This window comes from Hyalella azteca, unplaced genomic scaffold (genome assembly GCF_000764305.2).
Source record: "Hyalella azteca isolate HAZT.00-mixed unplaced genomic scaffold, Hazt_2.0.2 contig7049, whole genome shotgun sequence".
NCBI lineage: Eukaryota > Metazoa > Arthropoda > Malacostraca > Amphipoda > Hyalellidae > Hyalella > Hyalella azteca.
In genome coordinates, this window is record NW_025937184.1 from 47,292 (window position 1) to 69,093 (window position 21,802).

Consider the following 21,802-nt stretch of genomic DNA (forward strand, 5'->3'; position numbering starts at 1 on the left):
ACTTCACCTTTGAAGTTATTTTATTAATTGCATATACTGTAAATGTTCATTAAAATCAAAGTACAAATATTACCATTTGTGAACCAGCAACGATCCAGCCTTTTTATGTTTGTATCTGTCTTTGACAAGGTACCGTAAGTTAGAACAAAAGCCTCACAAAGCTCTGCTTGCAAATTAGGTCCATTCTCTGCGTAAGAATTTGTTTATGCAGTCGATTGCTTGCATTTCGTAACTGTATATTATTAACCGTATATTTACCGTATACGCCACGAGCGCGGATCTAAACCGCATATTATTAACCGTATTTATATTTCGTAACCGTATATTATTAACCGAATTTGTTTATGCGGTCGATTGCTTGCATTTCGTAACTGTATAGCCAACATTATTCGTCTCCTATAAGAGACGGTCTGCACGAATAGATACGAGTGCGCACAAATGATGTACATTTTTATTTGCCTTTTTTATTTTATTTTTATTTAAAGCATTTTTTATTCTCCTTGCCCGCAAATAAGCTTTACGTCACTGCTTAACAGCATATAATTATATGCAAATAAGTGCTGTTGCACTTGCATCCCAGGCTCGTCACGTGCTGCCATGTAACAATGTAACAAACAGATAATTTGTTGTCCATGTGCAACTGTAGCGTCTTGGTGAACTGAGATGCTGTCTCTATTATGCGTTATATGCTATCCTTATTAAGATAGTTTGCTAGCAATTTTATGTAATTTTGAGTAATTCAGTTGCTCGTGAGTTTATTAGAACTTGAAATTTTGTTATCCGAAATCAACCATAATTCAAAGCCTTACAATGCTTTCATATATTTATCCGATATTGAAATCTATTCGCCAGGTTCAAGGCTGGATTTCGAATACTTTATATTGTCTGGTGAAATGTACATAGCTTGATGCCTTCTATACAGTACCAGTAAACCGCTCAGCTAATTTCATACTTTGAACTAAACAATATTTATTTCATCTTCGTGAAAGGCGGATGTCAACTTGTTGATCTATCATCTATGAGCTTCTTTAAATGGTCAAAACTTCAGATCGGCATAATCTTATCATTTGCAATCGTGTCTTCATTGCAAAACCACACGAGTGTTATATGTATGCCCGACTTGATCTTGTGTAAGTTTCATTATACTTGTTATTGCTCATCTGGGTTAGGGTTATGTTTAGTATGTTCATGTCCATTGATCAGCGTGTTGACTTGAGACTGATTATTGTACGTCATTAAATTGTGATGATCAATCATTAAACTGTGATGATCAAGAATGTTTTCGCTGTATCTGGAGTGTGCGATCTTGCTGCTCACTTTGCTACACACTCCTTTGTTGTAGCTGAAGTATATTTTTTTTACTTTCGTGCCCAATTAATTTTAGAAAATAAGACATTATAAATAGACCAAATTCATCCGCTTTAGCACCAAGTGGTATAAGGTTCTCAGTTGTCATAATCGTGGTGTGTTTGTTGTTGCTGATGAAATTTGTAGAAATCATTGTTGCTGATGAAATTTGTAGAAATCATTGTTGCTGATGAAATTTGTAGAAATCATTGTTGCTGATGAAATTCGTAGAAATCATTGTTGCTGATGAAATTTGTAGAAATCATTGTTGCTGATGAAATTCGTTGAAATCATTGTTGCTGATGAAATTCGTTGAAATCATTGTTGCTGATGAAATTTGTACAAATCATTGTTGCTGATGAAATTTGTAGAAATCATTGTTGCTGCGAGCCCTCACGAGTGTCCCTTTGTTCCCCATGCTGCCCTCTGGACCGCCCTCACCAAATGCTCGTCTGCATCGTGAGCATCACTAAACTGCTACCACATGTTCACGTCCCACTAAACATGTTCATTTTTTATCATTTTCCATGTACGTTTTGACGTGTTTCGAATATATTATCCATCCGATCACCTCATATTTACATATCTTCTTTTTAATTTTCTTTGCTCATTGCATAATAATTACATATCTTCTTTCAAATTTTGTTATATTTGCTCATTGCGTAATTTTCTGGATCGGTGCATCTCTCCATGACATGACTGTTTACTGGCATGTTAAATTCTGTTAATTATTTCATTTGACATATTAACTGTCTACTTCCATTCTCTGAATTTGGTACTAGTTTTTCATGCGCTTCTCACTAATGTTCACGAATTTTTTTTTATCGACAATTCTTTCTCTGGTTGTTGAATTCAATGTTTTCTTGCTCATCTATCTGCTTTTTTTTCTTGATTCTAAATTTTCTAAATTTTGTTTGTAAATTTATCACCTCTGGTTGATGAAACAATCATCTGATCGTGCTGATTTCCATCCCTTCGGTACGCTATAAAACTCCGTAATTGTTATTTACTCAATTATATCCCCCTCGCTTTTTATCTTATCTTTCTTATTTTTTCCGCTTTATTTGCAAATTATCTCCTTCATTGCCTTGATTATTTCTACTTCTTTCATCCGATTGTTTACTTTTCTATGGTTTCTATCGTTGTTGATTTACCCTAAACACTGGTTCCTATCGTTTTGATTTACCCTAATCACTGGTTTCTCTCGTTGATTTCCCCTAAACACTAATTTCTGTCGTTGTTGATTTACCCTAAACACTTGTTGCTGTCGTTGTTGATTTACCCTAAACACTTGTTTCTATCGTTGTTGATTTACCCTAAACACTGGTTCGTATAATTTTTTATTTACCCTAAACACTTGTTGCTGTCGTTGTTGATTTACCCTAAACTCGTTGTTGATTTACCCTAAACACTGGTTCGTATAATTTTTTATTTACCCTAAACACTTGTTGCTGTCGTTGTTGATTTACCCTAAACACTTGTTCCTATCGTTTTGAATTACCCTAAACACTTGTTTCTGTCGTGGTTGATTTACCCTAAACACTTGTTTCTGTCGTTGTGCATTTACCCTAAACACTGGTTTCTGTCGTTGATTTACCCTAAACACACGCCGGTGGCGTCACTCTCACCCTCATCGTGGCGCTCGCTAAGCAGGCTCAAGAGACGTCCCGCGCGCGGCGACATCGAGTAAGTGTCAGCCTTTAGTTACTCGTAGCCCTCGTACCATCGAGTGTCAGCCTTTAGTTACTCGTAGCCCTCGTACCATCGAGTGTCAGCCTTTAGTTACTCGTAGCTCTCGTACCATCGAGTATCAGCCTTTAGTTACTCGTAGCTCTCGTACCATCGAGTATCAGCCTTTAGTTACTCGTAGCCCTCGTACCATCGAGTGTCAGCCTTTAATTACTCGTAGCTCTCCTACCATCGAGTGTCATCCTTTAATTACTCGTAGCCCTCGTACCATCGAGTGTCAGTCTTAAGTTACTCGTAGTCTGCAGCTACGTATTTCCATGCATATCACTGCTTCTGTGTGCAAGTTTTTAAGAAATACGCATAAAAGATTTCGCCTTTGTAGATTCCACAAAAGATTTACTAGCACCTGCTCCTATTGGACGTTGAATGCTGGATATTCGTAGAATGTATTTTTTTCCGTTGTTAGGTAGCCGTCTCGATGTATACTTTCTATTTGTATGTGATCGCCTTGCTTTGATCCATTTAAAGATATTTTCTTTTTTAACGCACACTCGTGTACCGTTTGACGTAGACATTCCTTGAACTATATTACTTCTTGAAGAGTTATCACTATATTATCTCTTCTGATTGCTGATACTTGTGTGTTGCCCTGAAATTATTGTCTTCTGTTATAATAAGAATCGATTATGATATTGGAGTGGCTTAAGAGCCACTCCATTTCCATTTGGTGACAAAAAAATTTTAATTCTCTTTACTTCTGTTTTATAATGTACAGTAGAAGACTAGATGTTTATTCATAAATTTTTTAATATTAAGTATTCTTGTGCGCGTTAATTGGACGAATAAAAATCTTTCGCAAGAAAAAATCTTAATGAAATATAGAAAACTTTGTGATGTTGATTCATTTTCAAGAACTATCAATGGACACTTAATATATATAACTAAAGCATATATTGTCATGGCACTAGACGACAATCCATGATAATGGAGACGGCTTGGTAATATTGAGAGGCCTTTCCTGCACAGATGCTACTTGTATGGCCGATATTGAGTTGGTATGAGAAGTGTAAGCCTAACTTGCGACCCTTGCTCTCTGGGAAGGAGGGTGAGAACGCGACTGCTGTATAGCTATAGCCTTCCTGAAGTCGAGTTGTGACGATAGCTGACGATTTCTAGACTTAACCTTACATACTCTTACATTCCCATCCATTTCATCCACATCCGTCTTCTTATTTAATCTATTGTGAGAGTAACTGTCTCAGAAGCTAATCTTCTAATGAAATTACGACTCAAAAATTCTTTCTCTAGATTTTTTCTCATATACGCCTATTTATTAAATTTGTACGAGCATTGCTCCGCAGTAATGCTCAATGTATTTCTTAGCATTTTTTATAGAAAAACCTATCATACCTAAAACTTATCGTACCTAAAACCTATCGTATCTAAAACCTATCATACCTTAAACCTATCATACCTAAAACTTGTACCTAAAACCTACCATACCTAAAACTTATCAAACCTAAAACTTATCATACCTAAAACTTATACCTAAAACTTATCATACCTAAAACTTATCATACCTAAAACCTATCATTCCAAAAACCTATCGTACCTGATAAGAATGGCAAGAGTCGGCAAGTCAGCTCAATTTATCCCGCTATTGTCGATGTCATGTATCGATCGCGCTGTAGAAACCATCGGTCGCCAGGGCTGCCGGACGACCGTTTGTGCTCTGCGACTCACTGAGCATTAAGATTGTTATACCCCTGATATTTATACAAATATTATACACCCGCGATTGATGATATACGAAAATAATGAACTATTAGAAATAATGAACTCGTTAACGAGAAAATAATGAACTCGTTAGAACTATTTCTCTGGAGAACATGAACATAATTCTCCTATTCTGCTAATTATCTTAATTTACTGTCTCTGTCTACTTTACAGTGACTTTAATTTACAGTATAAGCATATGTGAATGTTCTTATGTGCCGTATATATAACAATTAATAAGTTTTCATACAGCTAAGCGCGCTCGTATTATTACTCTTGAAATCCTCATACCGCAAATGCGGCAGCACATGGATGATTTTTCTTTATTGGAACTTATTATATAAACTGCGATGTTTTTGCTCTGTACGCATGGATGGTAGCTGTACTGAGTGGCTGTTGTTGAGGCCGTGCAGCGCCGGTATAGGCCTACTCTCTCCCCTCGCACGCGCCGCTTCCCTCACTTCCGCTACCTTTTCTATCTCCATCTCAACTTCTCTCACTCCATCTCAACTTCCCTCACTCCGTCTCAACTTCCCTCACTCCATCTCAACTTCCCTCACTCCATCTCAACTTCCTTCACTCCATCTCAACTTCCCTCACTCCATCTCAACTTCCCTCACTCCATCTCAACTTCCCTCAGCCATCCCTGTGCCAGCTAACTCAACTTCTCACGCAACGAATTTATACAACATTCTTACGCCAGCGGTAGGTCCATGTGGGAAGAAAATTATCTACTAATAAACTAGTCTCCTTGTTCGAACAAAGAAACGTTGCTGATGGTGTTCCTAGATCTACTTTATTATTTCATCGATAAATTTCGATCCCCCTGTAAACCATATATGTATACTCGGATACATATAAACTATTCATATCGTTGTAAATTTCATGTAAATTGTCTATAATTTTTCGGAACTTATTTCAATGGTACTGGACTGGACATCTTGGATTTTTTTAATAGGCGGACACAAAAATGTTCAGTGTGTGATCACTACCTCTTGCTCTCTGGCCATCTTGTTCTCATGTGTAATGGTAATAACACTATCGTCAATAGCACTACAGTTGCCACTGTGATTAACTCGCCATTTTCCACCAAAAATAATTTTATTTGTAAGAATAAAAGCACAAAAACCCCAAATCGTTTGAGGACGTATGAATGACGGTAGAAATTGTAAATCAGGCAATTCAGTATGTGAAAATAGCGAGCATTGACATGTATACTTGTTCTCTCGTAGTCTCAATCCCTTTCGTATTCTGGTACTCGAAAAATAGGTAGTAGCTCGAGACAATTTCTTCCACTGGAACTTCGGGTGCCATTTTGGCATTTTGGGTTCCGAACAAAGCAAAGAAGCGCTGAAAATGTTAGTCGAATTCATTGGATCTTTGGTTCGGTCATCTCACAAGATGGGAGGTGATGAGGAATGCTGATGGTCGTCACTCCCTCTTCCGGAGGTTGGGGTAGGAGGCTTCCTCGTGATGTCTTCGTCGCATCACAGCTGACGTCAGCACCGGATACCCGCTGGCCTGCCCGGCCTAAAACGGACGTGTTCTCAGCCACGCTCATTCATTGTACCTGCCGTGAATTGCGATGCAACGTTTTTATGGAAATAGAGGGACCATCGGCTCCTCGGAAAGGGACTAAACTATTTGAAACTTGGTTCCTCGGAAAGGAACTAAACTATCTTAAACTTGGCTTCTCGGAAAGAGACTTAACTATCTGAAACTTGTATCCTCGGAAAGGAACTTAACTATCTGAAACTTGGCTTCTCGGAAAGAGACTTAACTATCTGAAACTTGGCTTCTCGGAAAGAGACTTAACTATCTGAAATTTGTATCCTCGGAAAGAAACTTAACTACCTATCTGAAACTTGTCGGCTCCGCGGAAAGGGACTTAACTATCTGAAACTTATCGGCTCTTCGGAAAGGGACTAAACCATCTGAAACTTATCGGCTCTTCGGAAAGGGACTAAACCATCTGAAACTTATCGGCTCTTCTGTGAAGGACTTATCATTCTGAAAATTGTTGGCTCTTCGCAAGGGGTCTAAACGATCTGAAACCTTTCGGCTTTTCGGAAAGGAACTAAACCATCTGAAACTTATCGGCTCTTCAGAAAGGAACTAAACCATATGAAACTTATAGGCTACTCGGAAAGGGACTAAACCCTCGTAAACTTGGCTCCCAGCCGTCAGTAATAATTTTGTTCATGATCGTTCCTCAATTCAGTAACTATGGAATTGATGTGAAATATTTGTCTCGTTTATACGTTCAGTCGTGATATAATTGACATGATAATTGTAACATGGTATAAATTACATTTAACCTTACTTACATGCGTTATACTGTGTTTTATCTGAATTATGACTGTTGTAAAAATTGGAAAAATTGTGTTCTCTGGCCTCGAGATGGCAAAGAATTGACATACGTGGTTAACTGCGAGTATTTAACGAACTGCAATTGAGAGGACACTTATTCCATTATTGGCCTTTTCGCATTTCGATGAATTTTCATACAATTAGAAGTCAGCATGAATTATTTTCAGTTTATGTCTCGATTGATATGCAGTCAGGCAGTCTATCCAACATTTATTATTATCATGAATCGTGAATCTCGCGTCTCGACGTTATGTCGAAATCTGAGCTCATCCGCTGATGAGGTCAAGCATGATTTATGGTGTGTATGATGTCTTGTGATGAACGCTTCTCACTGCAGTTATTGTGTCGTGTCTGCGAAAGGTTATTGAGTCACCACCCACTACAGAACAAAGTAATCTTCTGAACAGCCTTTTATAGGCTGACGCGCGAGCACCAAAACTTTAATTTCTCTTAAAATTACATTTTTTAGCACAAAAGAACATAGTTATAGTATTTAATTTCTGGGCTGCCGGTAATTCTTATTGTGGTTACCGTGTGAATGAAGTAAATCTAGTTATGCCAATCACAAAACTTTAGATCTGGCTTAAGTTGCTGCCAGGTATATTATCAATGTTGGAAAGAGATAACAGGCCTAAAGATAACGAGTTTCCGAGTAAATAGCATATTCTACTTCAGCACACCAATCAGCCGACTCCCGATCTGGTGCCATACTTTCAAAATTCGCTAAGTGAACGTAAGTACTTACGCTTTATTTTCTGGTCTATGATTGGTGGATTTTGCTTGAAAGGCCGTCAATGATTGGCAGATGAACTTACGATCTATTAACTTTTTTTGAAAGTATTGGCCCTGCCTGCTGATGCCGGTAAGCGGCTGCTATACTCGTCGCCTCTCACTTCCGCCGCTTCTTCGTCACTTTTTCTTTTCTTGTGACTGGTCCCGCGCCCTAATCTGGTTGCTTCCGTTGTGCTTCTGATTCTTGTCTTGTTCGCATATATGCCTTTCATTTTTATTAATGTGATAGTTCGCGTAGTATATGAAAGTCAAGTAAATAGGACAATATATATATTGAGCATCTTTGTTCATGCTTATGACAATTTTTTAATCGGTTTGTAGTCTATATTTTCTATCTGTCTTTGCTCTCTGTTGCATATCATGCCTATCGTCCTATATATGTCTATTCATAACGAACAGGACGAATAACAACGGCGCATGCTGAGGGTGTGTGTGTGGTGCACATGTACAACTGAAGGACCACATGCTGAGTGTGTGTGTGTGGTGCACATGTACAACTGAAGGACCGCATGCTGAGGGTGTGTGTGTGGTGCACATGTACAACTGAAGGACCGCATGCTGAGGGTGTGTGTGTGGTGCACATGTACAACTGAAGGACCACATGATGTGTGGTGCCCACGTCCATCTAAGGGCCCGGAAGCGTCACCACTGTTACGTCATCGCTGCGTTGGTGGTACGACGTGCGCAACGTTTGCGTCAGCCTCGACGACGTAACCGAACCCGTTTATTGTGACGCGTACAGCGTTTAGCAGCGCTGTACCGCAATCGTAAGATCAATTTAATTGAAAGCAAATCAAATAAACTAAAATCAAATAAACTAAACTGATTAATTAAATTAACGAAAAACGAATGGTTCAAATGCTGGGTGTCTAATGATAAATGTAAATATTGCAGCTTTGTGCGGAAATTCAATGCCGTTCAGCGTCAGAATCTATGTGTGGTAAACATAGTTTTGTGCCCAGCGCTCACGCTACGGTCACCACGCTACATAACAAACACTTTGCTAGTGTAGCTTGGTGCTTCGTCGTAATAATCCGCCGCATTTTATACCGGCTAATAATTTATTTCTCGAAAATAAGATTGATCTTCAGACTCTGAGCCACTATTATGTATGAAATGGTGCTATACAATTTTAAACGATTTCAACCTCATTACTGAATGGTCTACTGGGGTTTTCATTCATTCCTGCTGAATCATTATGAAGCGTCCAATTTTCCAGGTTCCCCAATGAGTTTTCAGTTTTCACCATCAGTGCGTGTCTGACCGTCGTGTGTGGCGGTGTGTCGTGCGCTCTGGTCCCGTACGAAAGAGCCAGCTGCTGAAACCGCGCAGAGCGACTTTCGATTCACTGCATTGAAATCCTTGCTGTTCGTTCATAACTAATATTTGGTATATGCAAGCAATACATCGTGAATTGTCATCGCGTTGCGTACGCTTTCATTTCTCCTTAATGAATGCGTTACGGCTTGAGCTTGAATTATTAATGAAATCTTAGAAGACGTTTGTCTATCTACTGCTTTTTCTAATAACCTATGCCGCTGTACTATTTTTCAAAACCGTTTATTGTAATTTATATTTTGTTTTATATTTGTGTTGGCTTTGCTCACTCGTCGCTCATAAAAATTGAGAACTCTCCACTATTAGTGGAATCGTCATGATTTCGATGTCATATTTTACCTTATTATTTCCGTAGCCACTTCACTAAGTGAAAGTTGTTACTGTGATTCGATCGCCTGATGAATGAACCCACATAAATGGTTTAAAGTGAGTACTTTGTACTTAGTTTTTCCACACTCTCGCCTGTGTGCATGCAGTCGCGTATTTGTAGACGTAGTAAATAGATTAGTTAATTTCCTGCCTCATTAATGGAAAAATGCGCACGATACTGAATACGTTTTTGTTAATCCGATGCCACCAACCACGTCAATCCTTGTGTCATATTTTAATTCAAAGTTATTTGTAAGTTATTACGAAAACTGCGGTTGGGAACTTGCACGTTATGCGAGTCGCTGCTATGTCTAATTACACTTCCGGTGATAGTGTTCAGAGCGCTGCTACCTACCATCAACGATCCCGATTTTGTTGTTTCTGGTCCGCCATTTCACTAGAGCTCGTTTCTGCCTCGATTTACATCTCTGTAGCATCCCCAACACATGATATACAATTTAAATGTTACATTGTGTGCGTATCCGTTCTTGAATTTCCTCAATGGACGCCTCAAAAGTTTCCTGTTGGACGGAACTCGCCATAAATGTCCAGATGTGTCATAGAACCTGGCGACTTGATTTTCTATTATTGGGATGGACAAAATTGTCCGTTGTTTGTGTATCTAGTCGCCTACCTCTGTTCCAGTACCTTCAACTGGGGTGACTTCGGCCACACCTAAAACAGAAACAAATGGCAGCAAAACAAAAACATAAACATCGACCAAAGTCACCCCAGTCACTTTGGCCAACACTTGATTATTTTCTTTTGCTGCCATTTGTTTCAGTTTTAGGTGTGGCCGACGTCACCCCAGTTGACGGTAACGAACAGAGATACCTATCCTAACTCGTCCCTAAACCGGATTTGTCCACATTTTTCGAAAACTAGGTTCACTGCTCTGTCCCGATTCTTAGTCCCCAGATCTGTCCCATCTCAATACTTAGTTGTGAGCTTTTTCTTAACGCTGGGCTCCCAGCTCTGTTCCAAAAGCAGTTCGAGCTCTGTCTCTATGCCGGTCTTGTAGGTAAGCGGCTTGGAGCTCTCGTAGCATTCACCGACGCAAGTGCCATCGATCTGGTCGCGGTCGCGAGTGCGTAGGGCTTCTGTTGGGTCTTACTTTGTTGTCTTACTGTGCTTCTTGTTCTCGTGTATATATGCACTATAATCGTATGCTTGCCGCTTCGTGTCATTCTCATGCTTCTAGATTTCATTCGATACGCTCACTGCGTATTCTCTTAGGATAAGACTTTTCGAACCTATTTCCATGTTGTTCATTAATTACGTTTTGTTTCTTCGCATGCACTGTCTCCTTTCATTTTACTACTTACGTGTCTTTTACATTTTTACGCATCACCTCCACAGCAGATGTTGGCTTCGCTGTCAGTGCTGGTGTGGCTCCATCAGCGCTGTCGAAAGCGCACCTGACTTTCATTGAAGGCACTTCTCTAAACTCTCGCTTTTTACCGCTGCTAGTACAGCCATGTAAAACTTCGTGTTACCTACGGCACGCAATTAGTCGGCGCCAACGCGGTTAAAAGAACTATTTCCCGCTTAAAAACCATTGTCTTTCATAATTTTTTATCTTAAATATTAAGCCAGCCATTCCAAACCTTGACATTTTTAACCCCAGAATCAAATTAATCACAAATTTGCGGTTGTTATCAAAGTATTTCATTGTAAGAAGCAAAGCTAAAGTAATGAGTGGAAGTCAGCGTCGGTCTGCACATTATCTCGCCTCAAGCCTCGTCTTGTGATCGTTCGTTGTGGGACTGCCGCTCTTATCTACAAGCGCACATCCCGCGCTCTGCCGTACGCTGCATATTCTTAGCATTTCTCTACGCAGCTCCACACGAGCTCTCTTTCTCGTCACACGTGTGCACGTCAGCTATTATTGAGAACCTAAATGACGTTTAGCTCCACACGAGCTCTCTTTCTCGTCACACGTGTGCACGTCAGCTATTATTGAGAACCTGAATGACGTCGAGGACGACGCAAGATTCGTGGTATTGAGTCAGGTTCATTTGGAAAGTATGGAGATTTATTTCTTGTAGCTGTGTGTGATAAATTCGTCGCAGCCTTTAGTCTATTGGCTGTAGCTCAAGTTGCTAGGTATTCATACATACAATTTACATTGACGACTGCCCCTCTGTAGATGAGTGTTGATGCGTTCTGAAACTTACGTCAATCGCCCATATTATTGCTTGAAGACATGTGAGTGATCAAACGTCGTGAAAATGGACTGCATTTTAACGACATTTTAACGAATATCTTGATTTCGATCGTTAAAACTTATGTTGACGGCTACGATGTTGTTTTAACCGTGGCAATTTTGCAGCTGAGAACCTGGCAATATGTGTTTATTGCACATGACGTTGTCATGTGCAATAAACTCAACCAAAAGATGTTTCTACAGTGTATTCTCAAATAGTTATGCACCTGTAATAGACTGACATTCGATTATAGGGCCTCTTCTGGTGATGCTTCGAGTAAGTGATACAGGTTTTGAAGTAAGGTGAATAATGGTAAGAGGTAAACAATTCATTTGTTTCGCGAAGTAGATTATTTGATTGGTTTGTTTCTTACGACGAAGACAACCGCAAAGACGTGAGCGAAGTTGCAGCAATTAGAAGCTGACTGGGCGCAGCAGCTATTGTACGGGAGTGCCTCTGCTATGTGCATACAAAGCCTGCCTGTACTTGATGCCTTCCTTACACAGACTTAGGGCGCGTCATGCAGCTAATGCTAGAGTCCCTTTATTGAATATTTTATTCTTGACGTATATCTTTGCAGGAAGCAATTCGTACAAGTTGTCTTGCATATACTGAAACTTGATTTGTGGAAGAATGCATGGGCGAGACTGTCCAATATTGACTTTTCTTTCCATTATTTCAGATAATATTATAAATGGACTGTGTTAAGGGTCATGTTGCTTCGTTTTTTATGTTCCTATCTGTTAAGCATGGGCAAATAATATTGAGAAAGGATAAACGCGCTTTTTTAGAGTGAACCAATACCTTTAATTAATCCTTTAAGTTGTTTTAGAGTTGTTGCTGAAATTTCTTTTTAATAATGTTGCTCGCCTAAACGTATTTCCAAAGCTGCGAATTTACTTTCTTAAACGTTCCTACTTGTAAAACAATTTTATTTTTCGCGCAATTTTTTCTAATTTCCTATGTATTTATACTTCTACTGTTCGAAAAAGCGAGCGGCGTTATTTGCGTATCTAACGCCTATACGTATGTGCGTATAGGCGTACCTTACGTATGCTCTTGTCATCTATACAACGCTCTGATTCGTACGCTTGCCAACCCTAGCCTGACTAACTCAGGGGATAAGAATACCAGTGTGGCGCTTTTTTCCCCACTTGTCTTGGCGGAAATAGTTACTATCAAATGGATGACAAATAAATCAAATTAACTCGAAATATTACCGGACTAGTGAACTTTTGTATTTAACCCGCGCAAGGCTCTTTATTTTCAAGCCATTGCTTGAAATCTAAATTTCTGTTACGAACAGAGAGCAGTGCAGAAATCTCATAAACGGTGTTATCCATCTTGATTTCAGGATGAAAGATTATAAGTGTAATTTTCCTGCATTATTTCTGCATTGAATTGTAGAGGCTTCTTTGACTTTAGTGATATATAATCAAGTAACCTGTTACCTGTAGTATATGGTCCTGTTCCTATCCACAAGTAACCTGTAGTATGGTCCTATTTCAAGGTCCTATTCACATTCTATTCTGTTCACATATGCAAAACTGCTTTGTTGAGTTCTAGTAAATGTTGTAGTCAGCCCAGTCTGTCGGCCTTGACAAGTAGAACATTGGTAGACGGTAGTGTGGGTAGAGCTTGAGTGTGGCGGTAGTGGCATGGTTCTTCGCTGCACTGGCATGGGAAGGAGATCTATTGACCGGGTGAGTTTGTAAGCGCTTTATTTTGATCTTTAAATGGGGTAATTATCCCTCCTAACTGATATTTAATGGCTGAAATTGGTGAAAAATTCGTTTGACTTTTTTCCAAGAATATCTAGAACAATTATTATATATTAAATGGGGTAATTAGTCCTAACTGATATTTAATGGTTGAAATTGTAGAAAAGTTCGTTTGATTGTTTTCCAAGAATGTAAAGAACAATTATTAATTACTATGTTTTTCGTAGGCTCATCTTATTTTTTCCAATTATAATTTTTTATTGTATATTTTTGTATCATAATTTCTACTGCTCTCCAATGCATTCGACTACTTTTTACCTGCCTATGCTTGTCCTGATGTCACTTTTTTGACTAAGTGATTTTACACTGCAGGTTAGTTTGACCTTGTGAACTTGTGTAGCATTTTGGATCTCATCCTAAATGGTTCTGATGTGCTCCATAATTTTTATAATATTATAACTTTGAAGTCAAGACGCATTTAAAATTTTTCTTTATTAGCTCCAGTTCCACTGTCGGTGCTGTTGCTTTTTACAGTTATAAGTCTATTGGGTGATTGTGACGGTTCATTTGCTTTGCCAAAAATTAGTTCGAAATTTACAATTTGTAGATTAAATGCCCATTAGGTTATATACCCGTTATAATTTACTCGTACCCCCGCCAATACTTATGCAAATACATATACTTATTTCAATAAGTTTTGAGATTATGACATTGCCGATTTGTATTATTATCCAAGTCTTATAATTTACCAAGTTGTTTTTTTTTTTCGAAATCCTTTAACCAGGTACGTACCATTTAAAATTCATTATGCAGGTCCTAATATTGTGATTTAGATTTGTTAAACACAAAGGTTTTGCTTTGGCCATTGTGTTATAAAGGCGGCATTGCAGTCTTCTACGTGCTCTTGCTATAAGTTCTATACACTCTTGCTATAGGTTATAACTACTCTTGCTAAAAGTTCTATGTACTCTTGCTAAAAGTTCTATGTACTCTTGCTAAAAGTTCTATGTACTCTTGCTATAAGTTCGATGTATTCTTGCTATGAGTTTTATGTACTCTTGCTATAAGTTTTATGTACTCTTGCTATAAATTTTAAGTACTCTTGCTATAAGTTATAACTACTCTTATTCTAAATTCCATGTACTCTTGCTATAAGTGAAAACTACGCTTGCTATTTCTTCTAGATACTCTTGCTATTAATTCCATGTTCTCGTTATAAGTTATAACTACTCTTGCTATAAGTTGTAACTACTCTAACTATATCCTCTACGTACAATATGTGTTCAACTCTTGATGGTGGTGCAGGCGACCAAGGAGTTCCTGGAGCGCGCCAACTGCTTGCGGGTGAACGGCAGCGACTGCAGCAGCTCGAGTGGTCCGCTGACATGGAACACGGCCGTCAAGTTCCTCATGGCGCGCAAGTTTGACGTTCAGAGGTAATTTATCCTGCTAGTTATTTATCCTGCAAGTTATTTATCCTGCTATTAATTTATACTGCCAGTAATTCATACTGCTAGTAATTTATCCTGCAAGTAATTTATACTACTAGTATTTTATCCTGCAAGTAATTTATACTACTTGAAATTTATTCTGTAAGTAATTTATCCTGCAATTTATTAATCCTGCAATTAATTTATCCTGCAATTAATTTATCCTGCAATAAATTAATGCTGCTAGTAATTTATTATGCAAGTTATTTATCCTGCAATTTTCATCACTGGTAACGAACTGGAATCGTATTATCAAAAATTGTTTCGCATTCGTAAGCACGTCAGCCAATCACTGACGATTTTTCAAACTAAACTCGATAAATAAACTCGACGAAAAATATGTTGCTACTTTTATGGGTAGCGAATTATGACATTACGACCCAGGTAATGAATAAACATTGACTTCCCTCATCCTTGCACAAACTAATTGCTTATCATTGAATCAGCCCTTGTTTTTGTATGGGTAAAGTAGTGGACATTGTCCACTACTTTCCACTACCTCCCTGCCTACTACTGCACATTGTGCACATCTCTAACTGTGCTCATCATTTTTATGTCTACAGAAAAATGTACACTCGTGTTCAAATGAATTTACGCATTTCAACTCGTTCTTATTAATCAGGACGCAATATGGGATTACTGATGAGTAGACTTATTACATATTGGTTTTGTTTATGTTGAGGGATTTAGTAGATATGAATAACTTGTAATCCTGCATGAGCAGAGCGCTGCAGTTGTACCAGCAACACGAGATCACACGGCGGAAAGAAGGTCTATGTAATTTCGACATCACCGTCGAGCCGCTCCGATCTGAACTCGCCACCGGCAAATTTACCATCCTTGTGAGTTTACAATTAGTTAATCGCTTATTTTTATCTGCATCTTTTTTCATCTTTTTCAAACTTTTAAATATTTATTATTTACCTTCCCGAGATCTGCTATGAGAGCTTCGCATATCATCGTGACCAGTTGCAAGACAATTTAAATTTCAAGTTAATTTAAATCGCGATGTTACTATTGTAGCTTTTATCCGCAACACGCTCGTTGGAATAACCACTCAAACAAATTTTACACTGCAAATATCACGCTATTTATAAGGTCATCTTCCTTCACCAGTCAACTCAGTTACCTACTGCATGATCGTTCCACAGCACCGATGATTCAATGGATGGTTTTAAAACCATTGTAATTTTTGTCTTCATTTCTGTTTATCTCATTTCCTGGTCCTTTTCTGTCGAACTTAGCATTAACTTCACTAGGCTACTTTTAGTTCTTACAATTTCACTCCTGAAAATTGAGTAAATTTCCCTAAATTTTACAAATTAAAGCTCTACTTTTGCTTAACTGACAATTGAGAGTAAATTTTACTCAATTCTACAAAGTAGAGCTCCAGTTTTGCTTAACTGACAATTGAGTAAATTTTAATCAATTTTACAAAGTAGACCTCCAGTTTTGCTTAACTGACAATTAAGTAAATTTTAATCAATTTTACAAAGTAGAGCTCCAGTTTTGCTTAACTGACAATTAAGTAAATTTTAATCAATTTTACAAAGTAGACCTCCAGTTTTGCTTAACTGACAATTGAGTAAATGTTACTCAAATTTACAAATTAAAACTCCAGTTTTGCTCAAATTTCTACTAAAACAACGCATGTATTTAGACGTACGTCCTGACAATTGAGTAAATTTTGCTCAATTTTACAAATTAAAAATCTAGTTTTGTTTAAATTTCCACTAAAACAACGCATATAATTAGACGTATATTTAACGCAACGTTGATGTGTTCAGCGGTGTCGGGACGTGTCCACCGGGGCGGCTATCGCGCTGTTCTCAGCTCGCAAACACGACCCCCGCGTCAGCACCCACCAGACGACGCTGCAAGCGCTGGTGTGTCAGCTCGACGCTGCCCTCCAGTCCTCGGATACTCAGCGTCACGGGCTCATATTCATCTATGATATGACCGACTCCCTCTACAATAACTTCGACTATCAGCTCTCACAAAAAATACTCACCCTACTCAAGGTAATCAATTTTGGCTTTGTTCTTTATAGGTAACATACGTACAAGCCTAACTCACCCCTACTCAAGGTAATTAAATCCTTTTGCTTTGTTCTTTATAAGTATTATATACGTACACGCCTAGAAATTATTGAGGTTTTGTCCAAGTAGCGATGCACTTTTTCCTGTTCATCCTGAATCTGTTTTGCCCGGTAAAAGAGCGTATCAGTGCTGCATCCGCTCTCTGCTCGTAAAAAGTGTTTCACTGTTTGGACAATATGACCTATTTTTCTTTCTGTAGCCTATAGGTTGCCAATTAAAATAATTTCATTGTACTTGAGCCTGGAATTGAGATCTAAAGTTTATTAACTTTGTTGTACTTTTGTCTGGAGTTGAGGCCTAAAAATTTTAACTTTGTTGTACTTTTGTCTGAAATTGAGATCTAAAGTTTTAACATTGTTGCACTTTTGTCTGGAGTTGAGATCTAAAGCTTTTAACTCTTTTGTCTGAAGTTGAGATGTAAAGTTCTAAACATTGTTGCACTTTTGTCTGGATTTGAGATCTAAAGCTTTTAACTCTTTTGTCTGAAGTTGAGATGTAAAGTTCTAAACATTGTTGTACTTTTGTCTGGAGTTGAGATCTAAAGTTTTAAACTTTGTTGTACTTTTGTTTTGAGTTGAGATCTTAAGTTTTTAATGTACTTTCTTCTGGAGTTGAGATCTAAAGTTTTAACATTTGTTGTACTTTTGTCTTGAGTTGAGATCTAAAGTTTTTAATGTACTTTTGTCTGGAGTTGAAATTCAAAACGTGCGTGCAGGGCGCCTACCCCGCTCGCCTCAAGAAGGTTCTGATCGTGACGGCGCCGCTGTGGTTCAAGGCTCCCTTCAAGGTTCTGAGACTCTTCGTCAGAGAGAAGCTTAGGGACAGAGTTTACACGGTCACGCTTAGTGAGGTGAGGTTATCTTGTTCTAAAGTTATCTGCTTGATCTTTCATTTTGACTATCTTTCATTTGACGTTCAGACTTCATGTACGTAACTACGATGATTCATAAGTAAAAATAACTCGATGTTCATTATTCAAATTGTCGGTTTACACGGAGATTGTCGGTTCGTGACAGAGTTTACACGGTCACGCTAAGTGAGGTGAGGTTATCGTGTTTAGAAATTATCCATTTGATCTTTTAATTTGACTATCTTTCTGTAATTTAAAAAAATGCGACATTGTGGTTTATAAATAAAATAGATACAAGCGAGAAAAGATTGTACTCTAAATGAGGTTGATGATTATTGCACTGTTTCTTTAGGTTTTTGTCATTTATAACACTTCACTAGGTATTATAAAGGGACCATCATCGGACGAACGAACCACCGATATCTAGAACCAATAAAACAGTTTTTACTGGCAGAATATTATCAGTCTTGCCGTTTCAGTAATGTATACTTGTGCAGTATTAACTAATGTTCATTTCAGTTATATATAGTATTAATTAATCTGTAAAATAATGAAGAAATAATTAATGTTCAGGGCACCCTCAATTTTGATGTATAACGGCTTTCGTCTGTGGATTGTTGTTTCCATGTAATATCTACGGCATGAAAGTAACGTCGTTGTTCGCGTTCCAGCTGGCGGAACACATACCTAAAAAGTGTTTGCCCATTAACCTGGGCGGTGAGATGATCATCGACCACGAGACCTGGCTCTCCAAGTGCATCCCCGCCCTCACTGCCGCTTCTGGTGGGTGCAAAACTACGTCATTTCTGAGTCAAGAACTGCAAAACTGAGTCAATTAATATTTTTTACAAAATCTTCATTCCTTTGAGTTTTTTCAAAGGCGTTTGTATCTTTGTTTATGATCCATTGTATCCTAATTTCCGATCAAGAAAAGTAACAAAATACGGGTTGTTGTGATTTGTTGCTTTTTAGCAGTAGTTCCTTTAGGTCGCATTCTTTCTTCTAAGAGCTTTATAGTTAGTATAGTAAAGTTTCTGCACTTAATCTTTTAAAATCGTTTAAGAAAGTTTCCAACCTGCAGAGACTTGCAACGACTTGGGAAACCACGCGGTGCTGGCACAAAAAGACATGGAGCCTCCATTGGAGTCTTTTGGAGACCAACAAGACGAGCAGAAGGAGGCAGGGTCTCCCAAGAACTCCGAGCGCCGTGTCACATCATCTGCTCATGATCTCGTCAACGGCGGAGATGCTGTAAGCCTAAACTCCGTTTGAATTGGGCAAAACTTTTCTCGTTTTAGATTGGAGAATTCTCCGTGTTTCATATGTGTTATGTTTTGTTTGAAAACCTTTTGTTTTTTTAGTGCATTTTCTCATTTATGGAAAAAAGGCGCTATTGTGCTCGTCATGTCCGTCCATCAGTCTGTCTGTCTGTACGTCCGTGGCTTCACGTTTTCGTCGACGAGAAAATGCGCTCTCTGTCACTCACTGCAGTGAGTACTGAGTTATATATATATTTTTAATTCGAGCGTTCTGCTGTTGATTTTGGTTCGCATTACTGCACGCTCAAGTACCTACATCTGCTTGGGCCTTATTCACAATTTTCCTTATTACTTTTGTGTCAACGGTTTGTTCAATAGAAGGTTTTTTTTACAGACAAGTCCTGAATTTTCTGAAGACGAGGATTCTTCCAACGACGACTCTGAGTCAGAGCAGGAGCTACACGATGCTGAGGATGACCTCCAGACGCTGGACCACAGAGGCAGCGTTGGCTCCTCAGCCACAGCCTCTTCCTCTACTACCCTCGCTGCTGAGCCTAGTGAGGGTCTACAACTAGCAGACTTGGATTGAAATACAAACTTTTTGAAAAATGTTAAATGTATAAAAATACCTATAACACCTAAATTGTTGTCTAGGTTCGTAACCTTTCATGAAATGAAATTCTTTGTTGGATTTGAAATAAATAAGAAATACCATCGGGATCTCTGCAACGCTGTAATTATTGTTAAGCTGCGAATGATCTACGTAACGTTACGGTAATATATATTGAATTTGAGAGTGAATTGTTAAATACAGTACAAGCTGAATGAATTTCAAAATGAAGCTCGCGTTTTTGTTGATGAATACTTCAATTATAGTTTTAATGTTTGGTCGATCATAGGCATTTTCTAGTGAAAAGGGAAAGATCTAAGCGGTAGGTATTAGATTTGTTTTGTGTTTATTTTAATACCATTTTCTGAACGCAGGTGTGAGCTTAGAAGGCGTAGACACCACAGAAGACTCTGTCACCACTGCACAGAAGAGAGACGAAAACGCTGTAGTGAACGGTCTCAACGGCCACGTTCAGACTTCACGTACGTAACTACAATATTTTACAAGTGAAAATAACTAGATGTTCACTATTGTCGGTGGCCGTGATGAATTTATCGAGTTACTAAAAATCCATGTGTATAGCCATTCTAGAATTAAATTTTTATCCTCAGAAAGAACAACGATTTTTAATATCACTAACTATATAACAGAGCAATATTTTATTCGTATCTAAGTATTATATTTTGGGTTTGAAAATGTTCAAATTTGATAAAAAGTAGAAAAAAGTGTTACAATCAGTAACTATACAATAGATCAATATTTTATTCATATGTAAATATTAGTATTCGGGTTCTGAATTTTTGACCGAATTTGACGAAAATTGAAAAATTCTTAGCGGAGTCGCGTGGCTCTCCGTGCGCAGTGGAGCTGGCGTCGCTAGAGCCCTCCCTGCACACGGCTGACTGCTCGGGCTTCACGTTGGATCAGTTCGTGGAGCACCTCAAGCACAAGGCGAGACTCGGCCTTCACACCGACTACATGCAGATTAAGAACACGCCGCCTCCCGGAACATTCGATAATAGCAGGTGCTTAGTAACGTATAAATTATGCATTTGAAAGTGTGATCTTGCGGATTTTCAGCTGTGTTTTCAATTTGTAAAAGTATTGGTTTCAAAGGGTTTTAAAAATTGCCTTTTTTCACTATATGTATATTAAATTCATCAGTTTAAATAGTCAGATTATGTATACATGAAAACCAAATTTTGCCATGAAATAAATTTACATGCTTGACGTAATGGCCAGCCTTGTTAAAAAGTTCGTTCAGTTTTGCACTAAAGATCGTAATAAGACTTAAGAGGTCGTACATTTAAATGTTGAAAAAAATGACTCCAAGAGAGTAAAGAAATATCGTACTGGATTCATCTTTTTTTAACTCGAATGTCTTGTGGCAAGAAGGCGATCTTAAAAATTTCCTAATGCAAGTGAATTTTTACCTTCAGACGGCGCTGCAATCAATTGAAGAACAGGTACACAGATGTGCTGTGTTTGGACCACAGTCGGGTCATTCTCAGTGACACATCTGAAGAGAAACACAACGACTACATTAATGCCAACTTCGTTGATGGCTACAAACAGAAGAATGCTTTTATTTCTACTCAAGGTAGGATATTGTAATTTTTATATTTCTGGTACCCAACCCCGTTCATCCAGCAAAGCATAAGTTATTTCCGGCGATATTACTTTTCCCTTGAGCTTTGAGGAACTTGAAACATATAATGTGGTCTTAACTCTTACAATCACTACAAGTAGTGCCTAGGATAGTACATTTCTGTAAATGAGAACCCTGAGTTGCATTATGCGCACAGGCGTTCGACGACCCTTCAAAGAGTAGCGGTTATCAAGCCTATCAAACTGTGATTAAAGAGAACCAGCCGATCGCGGCAAC

The 21,802-nt window shown here is 38.4% G+C and overlaps 1 protein-coding gene across 10 annotated transcripts in view; it reads left to right on the plus strand.

Annotated features, from left to right (window-relative positions):
* LOC108680882 (tyrosine-protein phosphatase non-receptor type 9) overlaps positions 1-21,802 on the plus strand; it is a 67,968-nt gene that overhangs the window by 40,930 nt on the left and 5,236 nt on the right. For 4 of the 10 annotated variants that reach the window (XM_047881095.1, XM_047881100.1, XM_047881096.1 and 1 more), the window contains 11 exons: positions 3,001-3,033; positions 14,915-15,045; positions 15,824-15,941; positions 16,887-17,120; positions 17,914-18,048; positions 18,720-18,831; positions 19,130-19,299; positions 19,702-19,864; positions 20,292-20,399; positions 20,753-20,942; positions 21,357-21,517. In XM_047881095.1, the coding sequence (XP_047737051.1) occupies positions 3,001-3,033; positions 14,915-15,045; positions 15,824-15,941; positions 16,887-17,120; positions 17,914-18,048; positions 18,720-18,831; positions 19,130-19,299; positions 19,702-19,864; positions 20,292-20,399; positions 20,753-20,942; positions 21,357-21,517 (1,555 nt within the window). Of the gene's footprint in view, positions 1-3,000; positions 3,034-9,672; positions 9,739-13,369; positions 13,592-14,914; positions 15,046-15,823; positions 15,942-16,886; positions 17,121-17,913; positions 18,049-18,719; positions 18,832-19,129; positions 19,300-19,701; positions 19,865-20,291; positions 20,400-20,752; positions 20,943-21,356; positions 21,518-21,802 lie in introns of those variants that run through there. The other 6 variants (XM_047881098.1, XM_018169802.2, XM_018169803.2 and 3 more) reach the window with 4 other exon arrangements.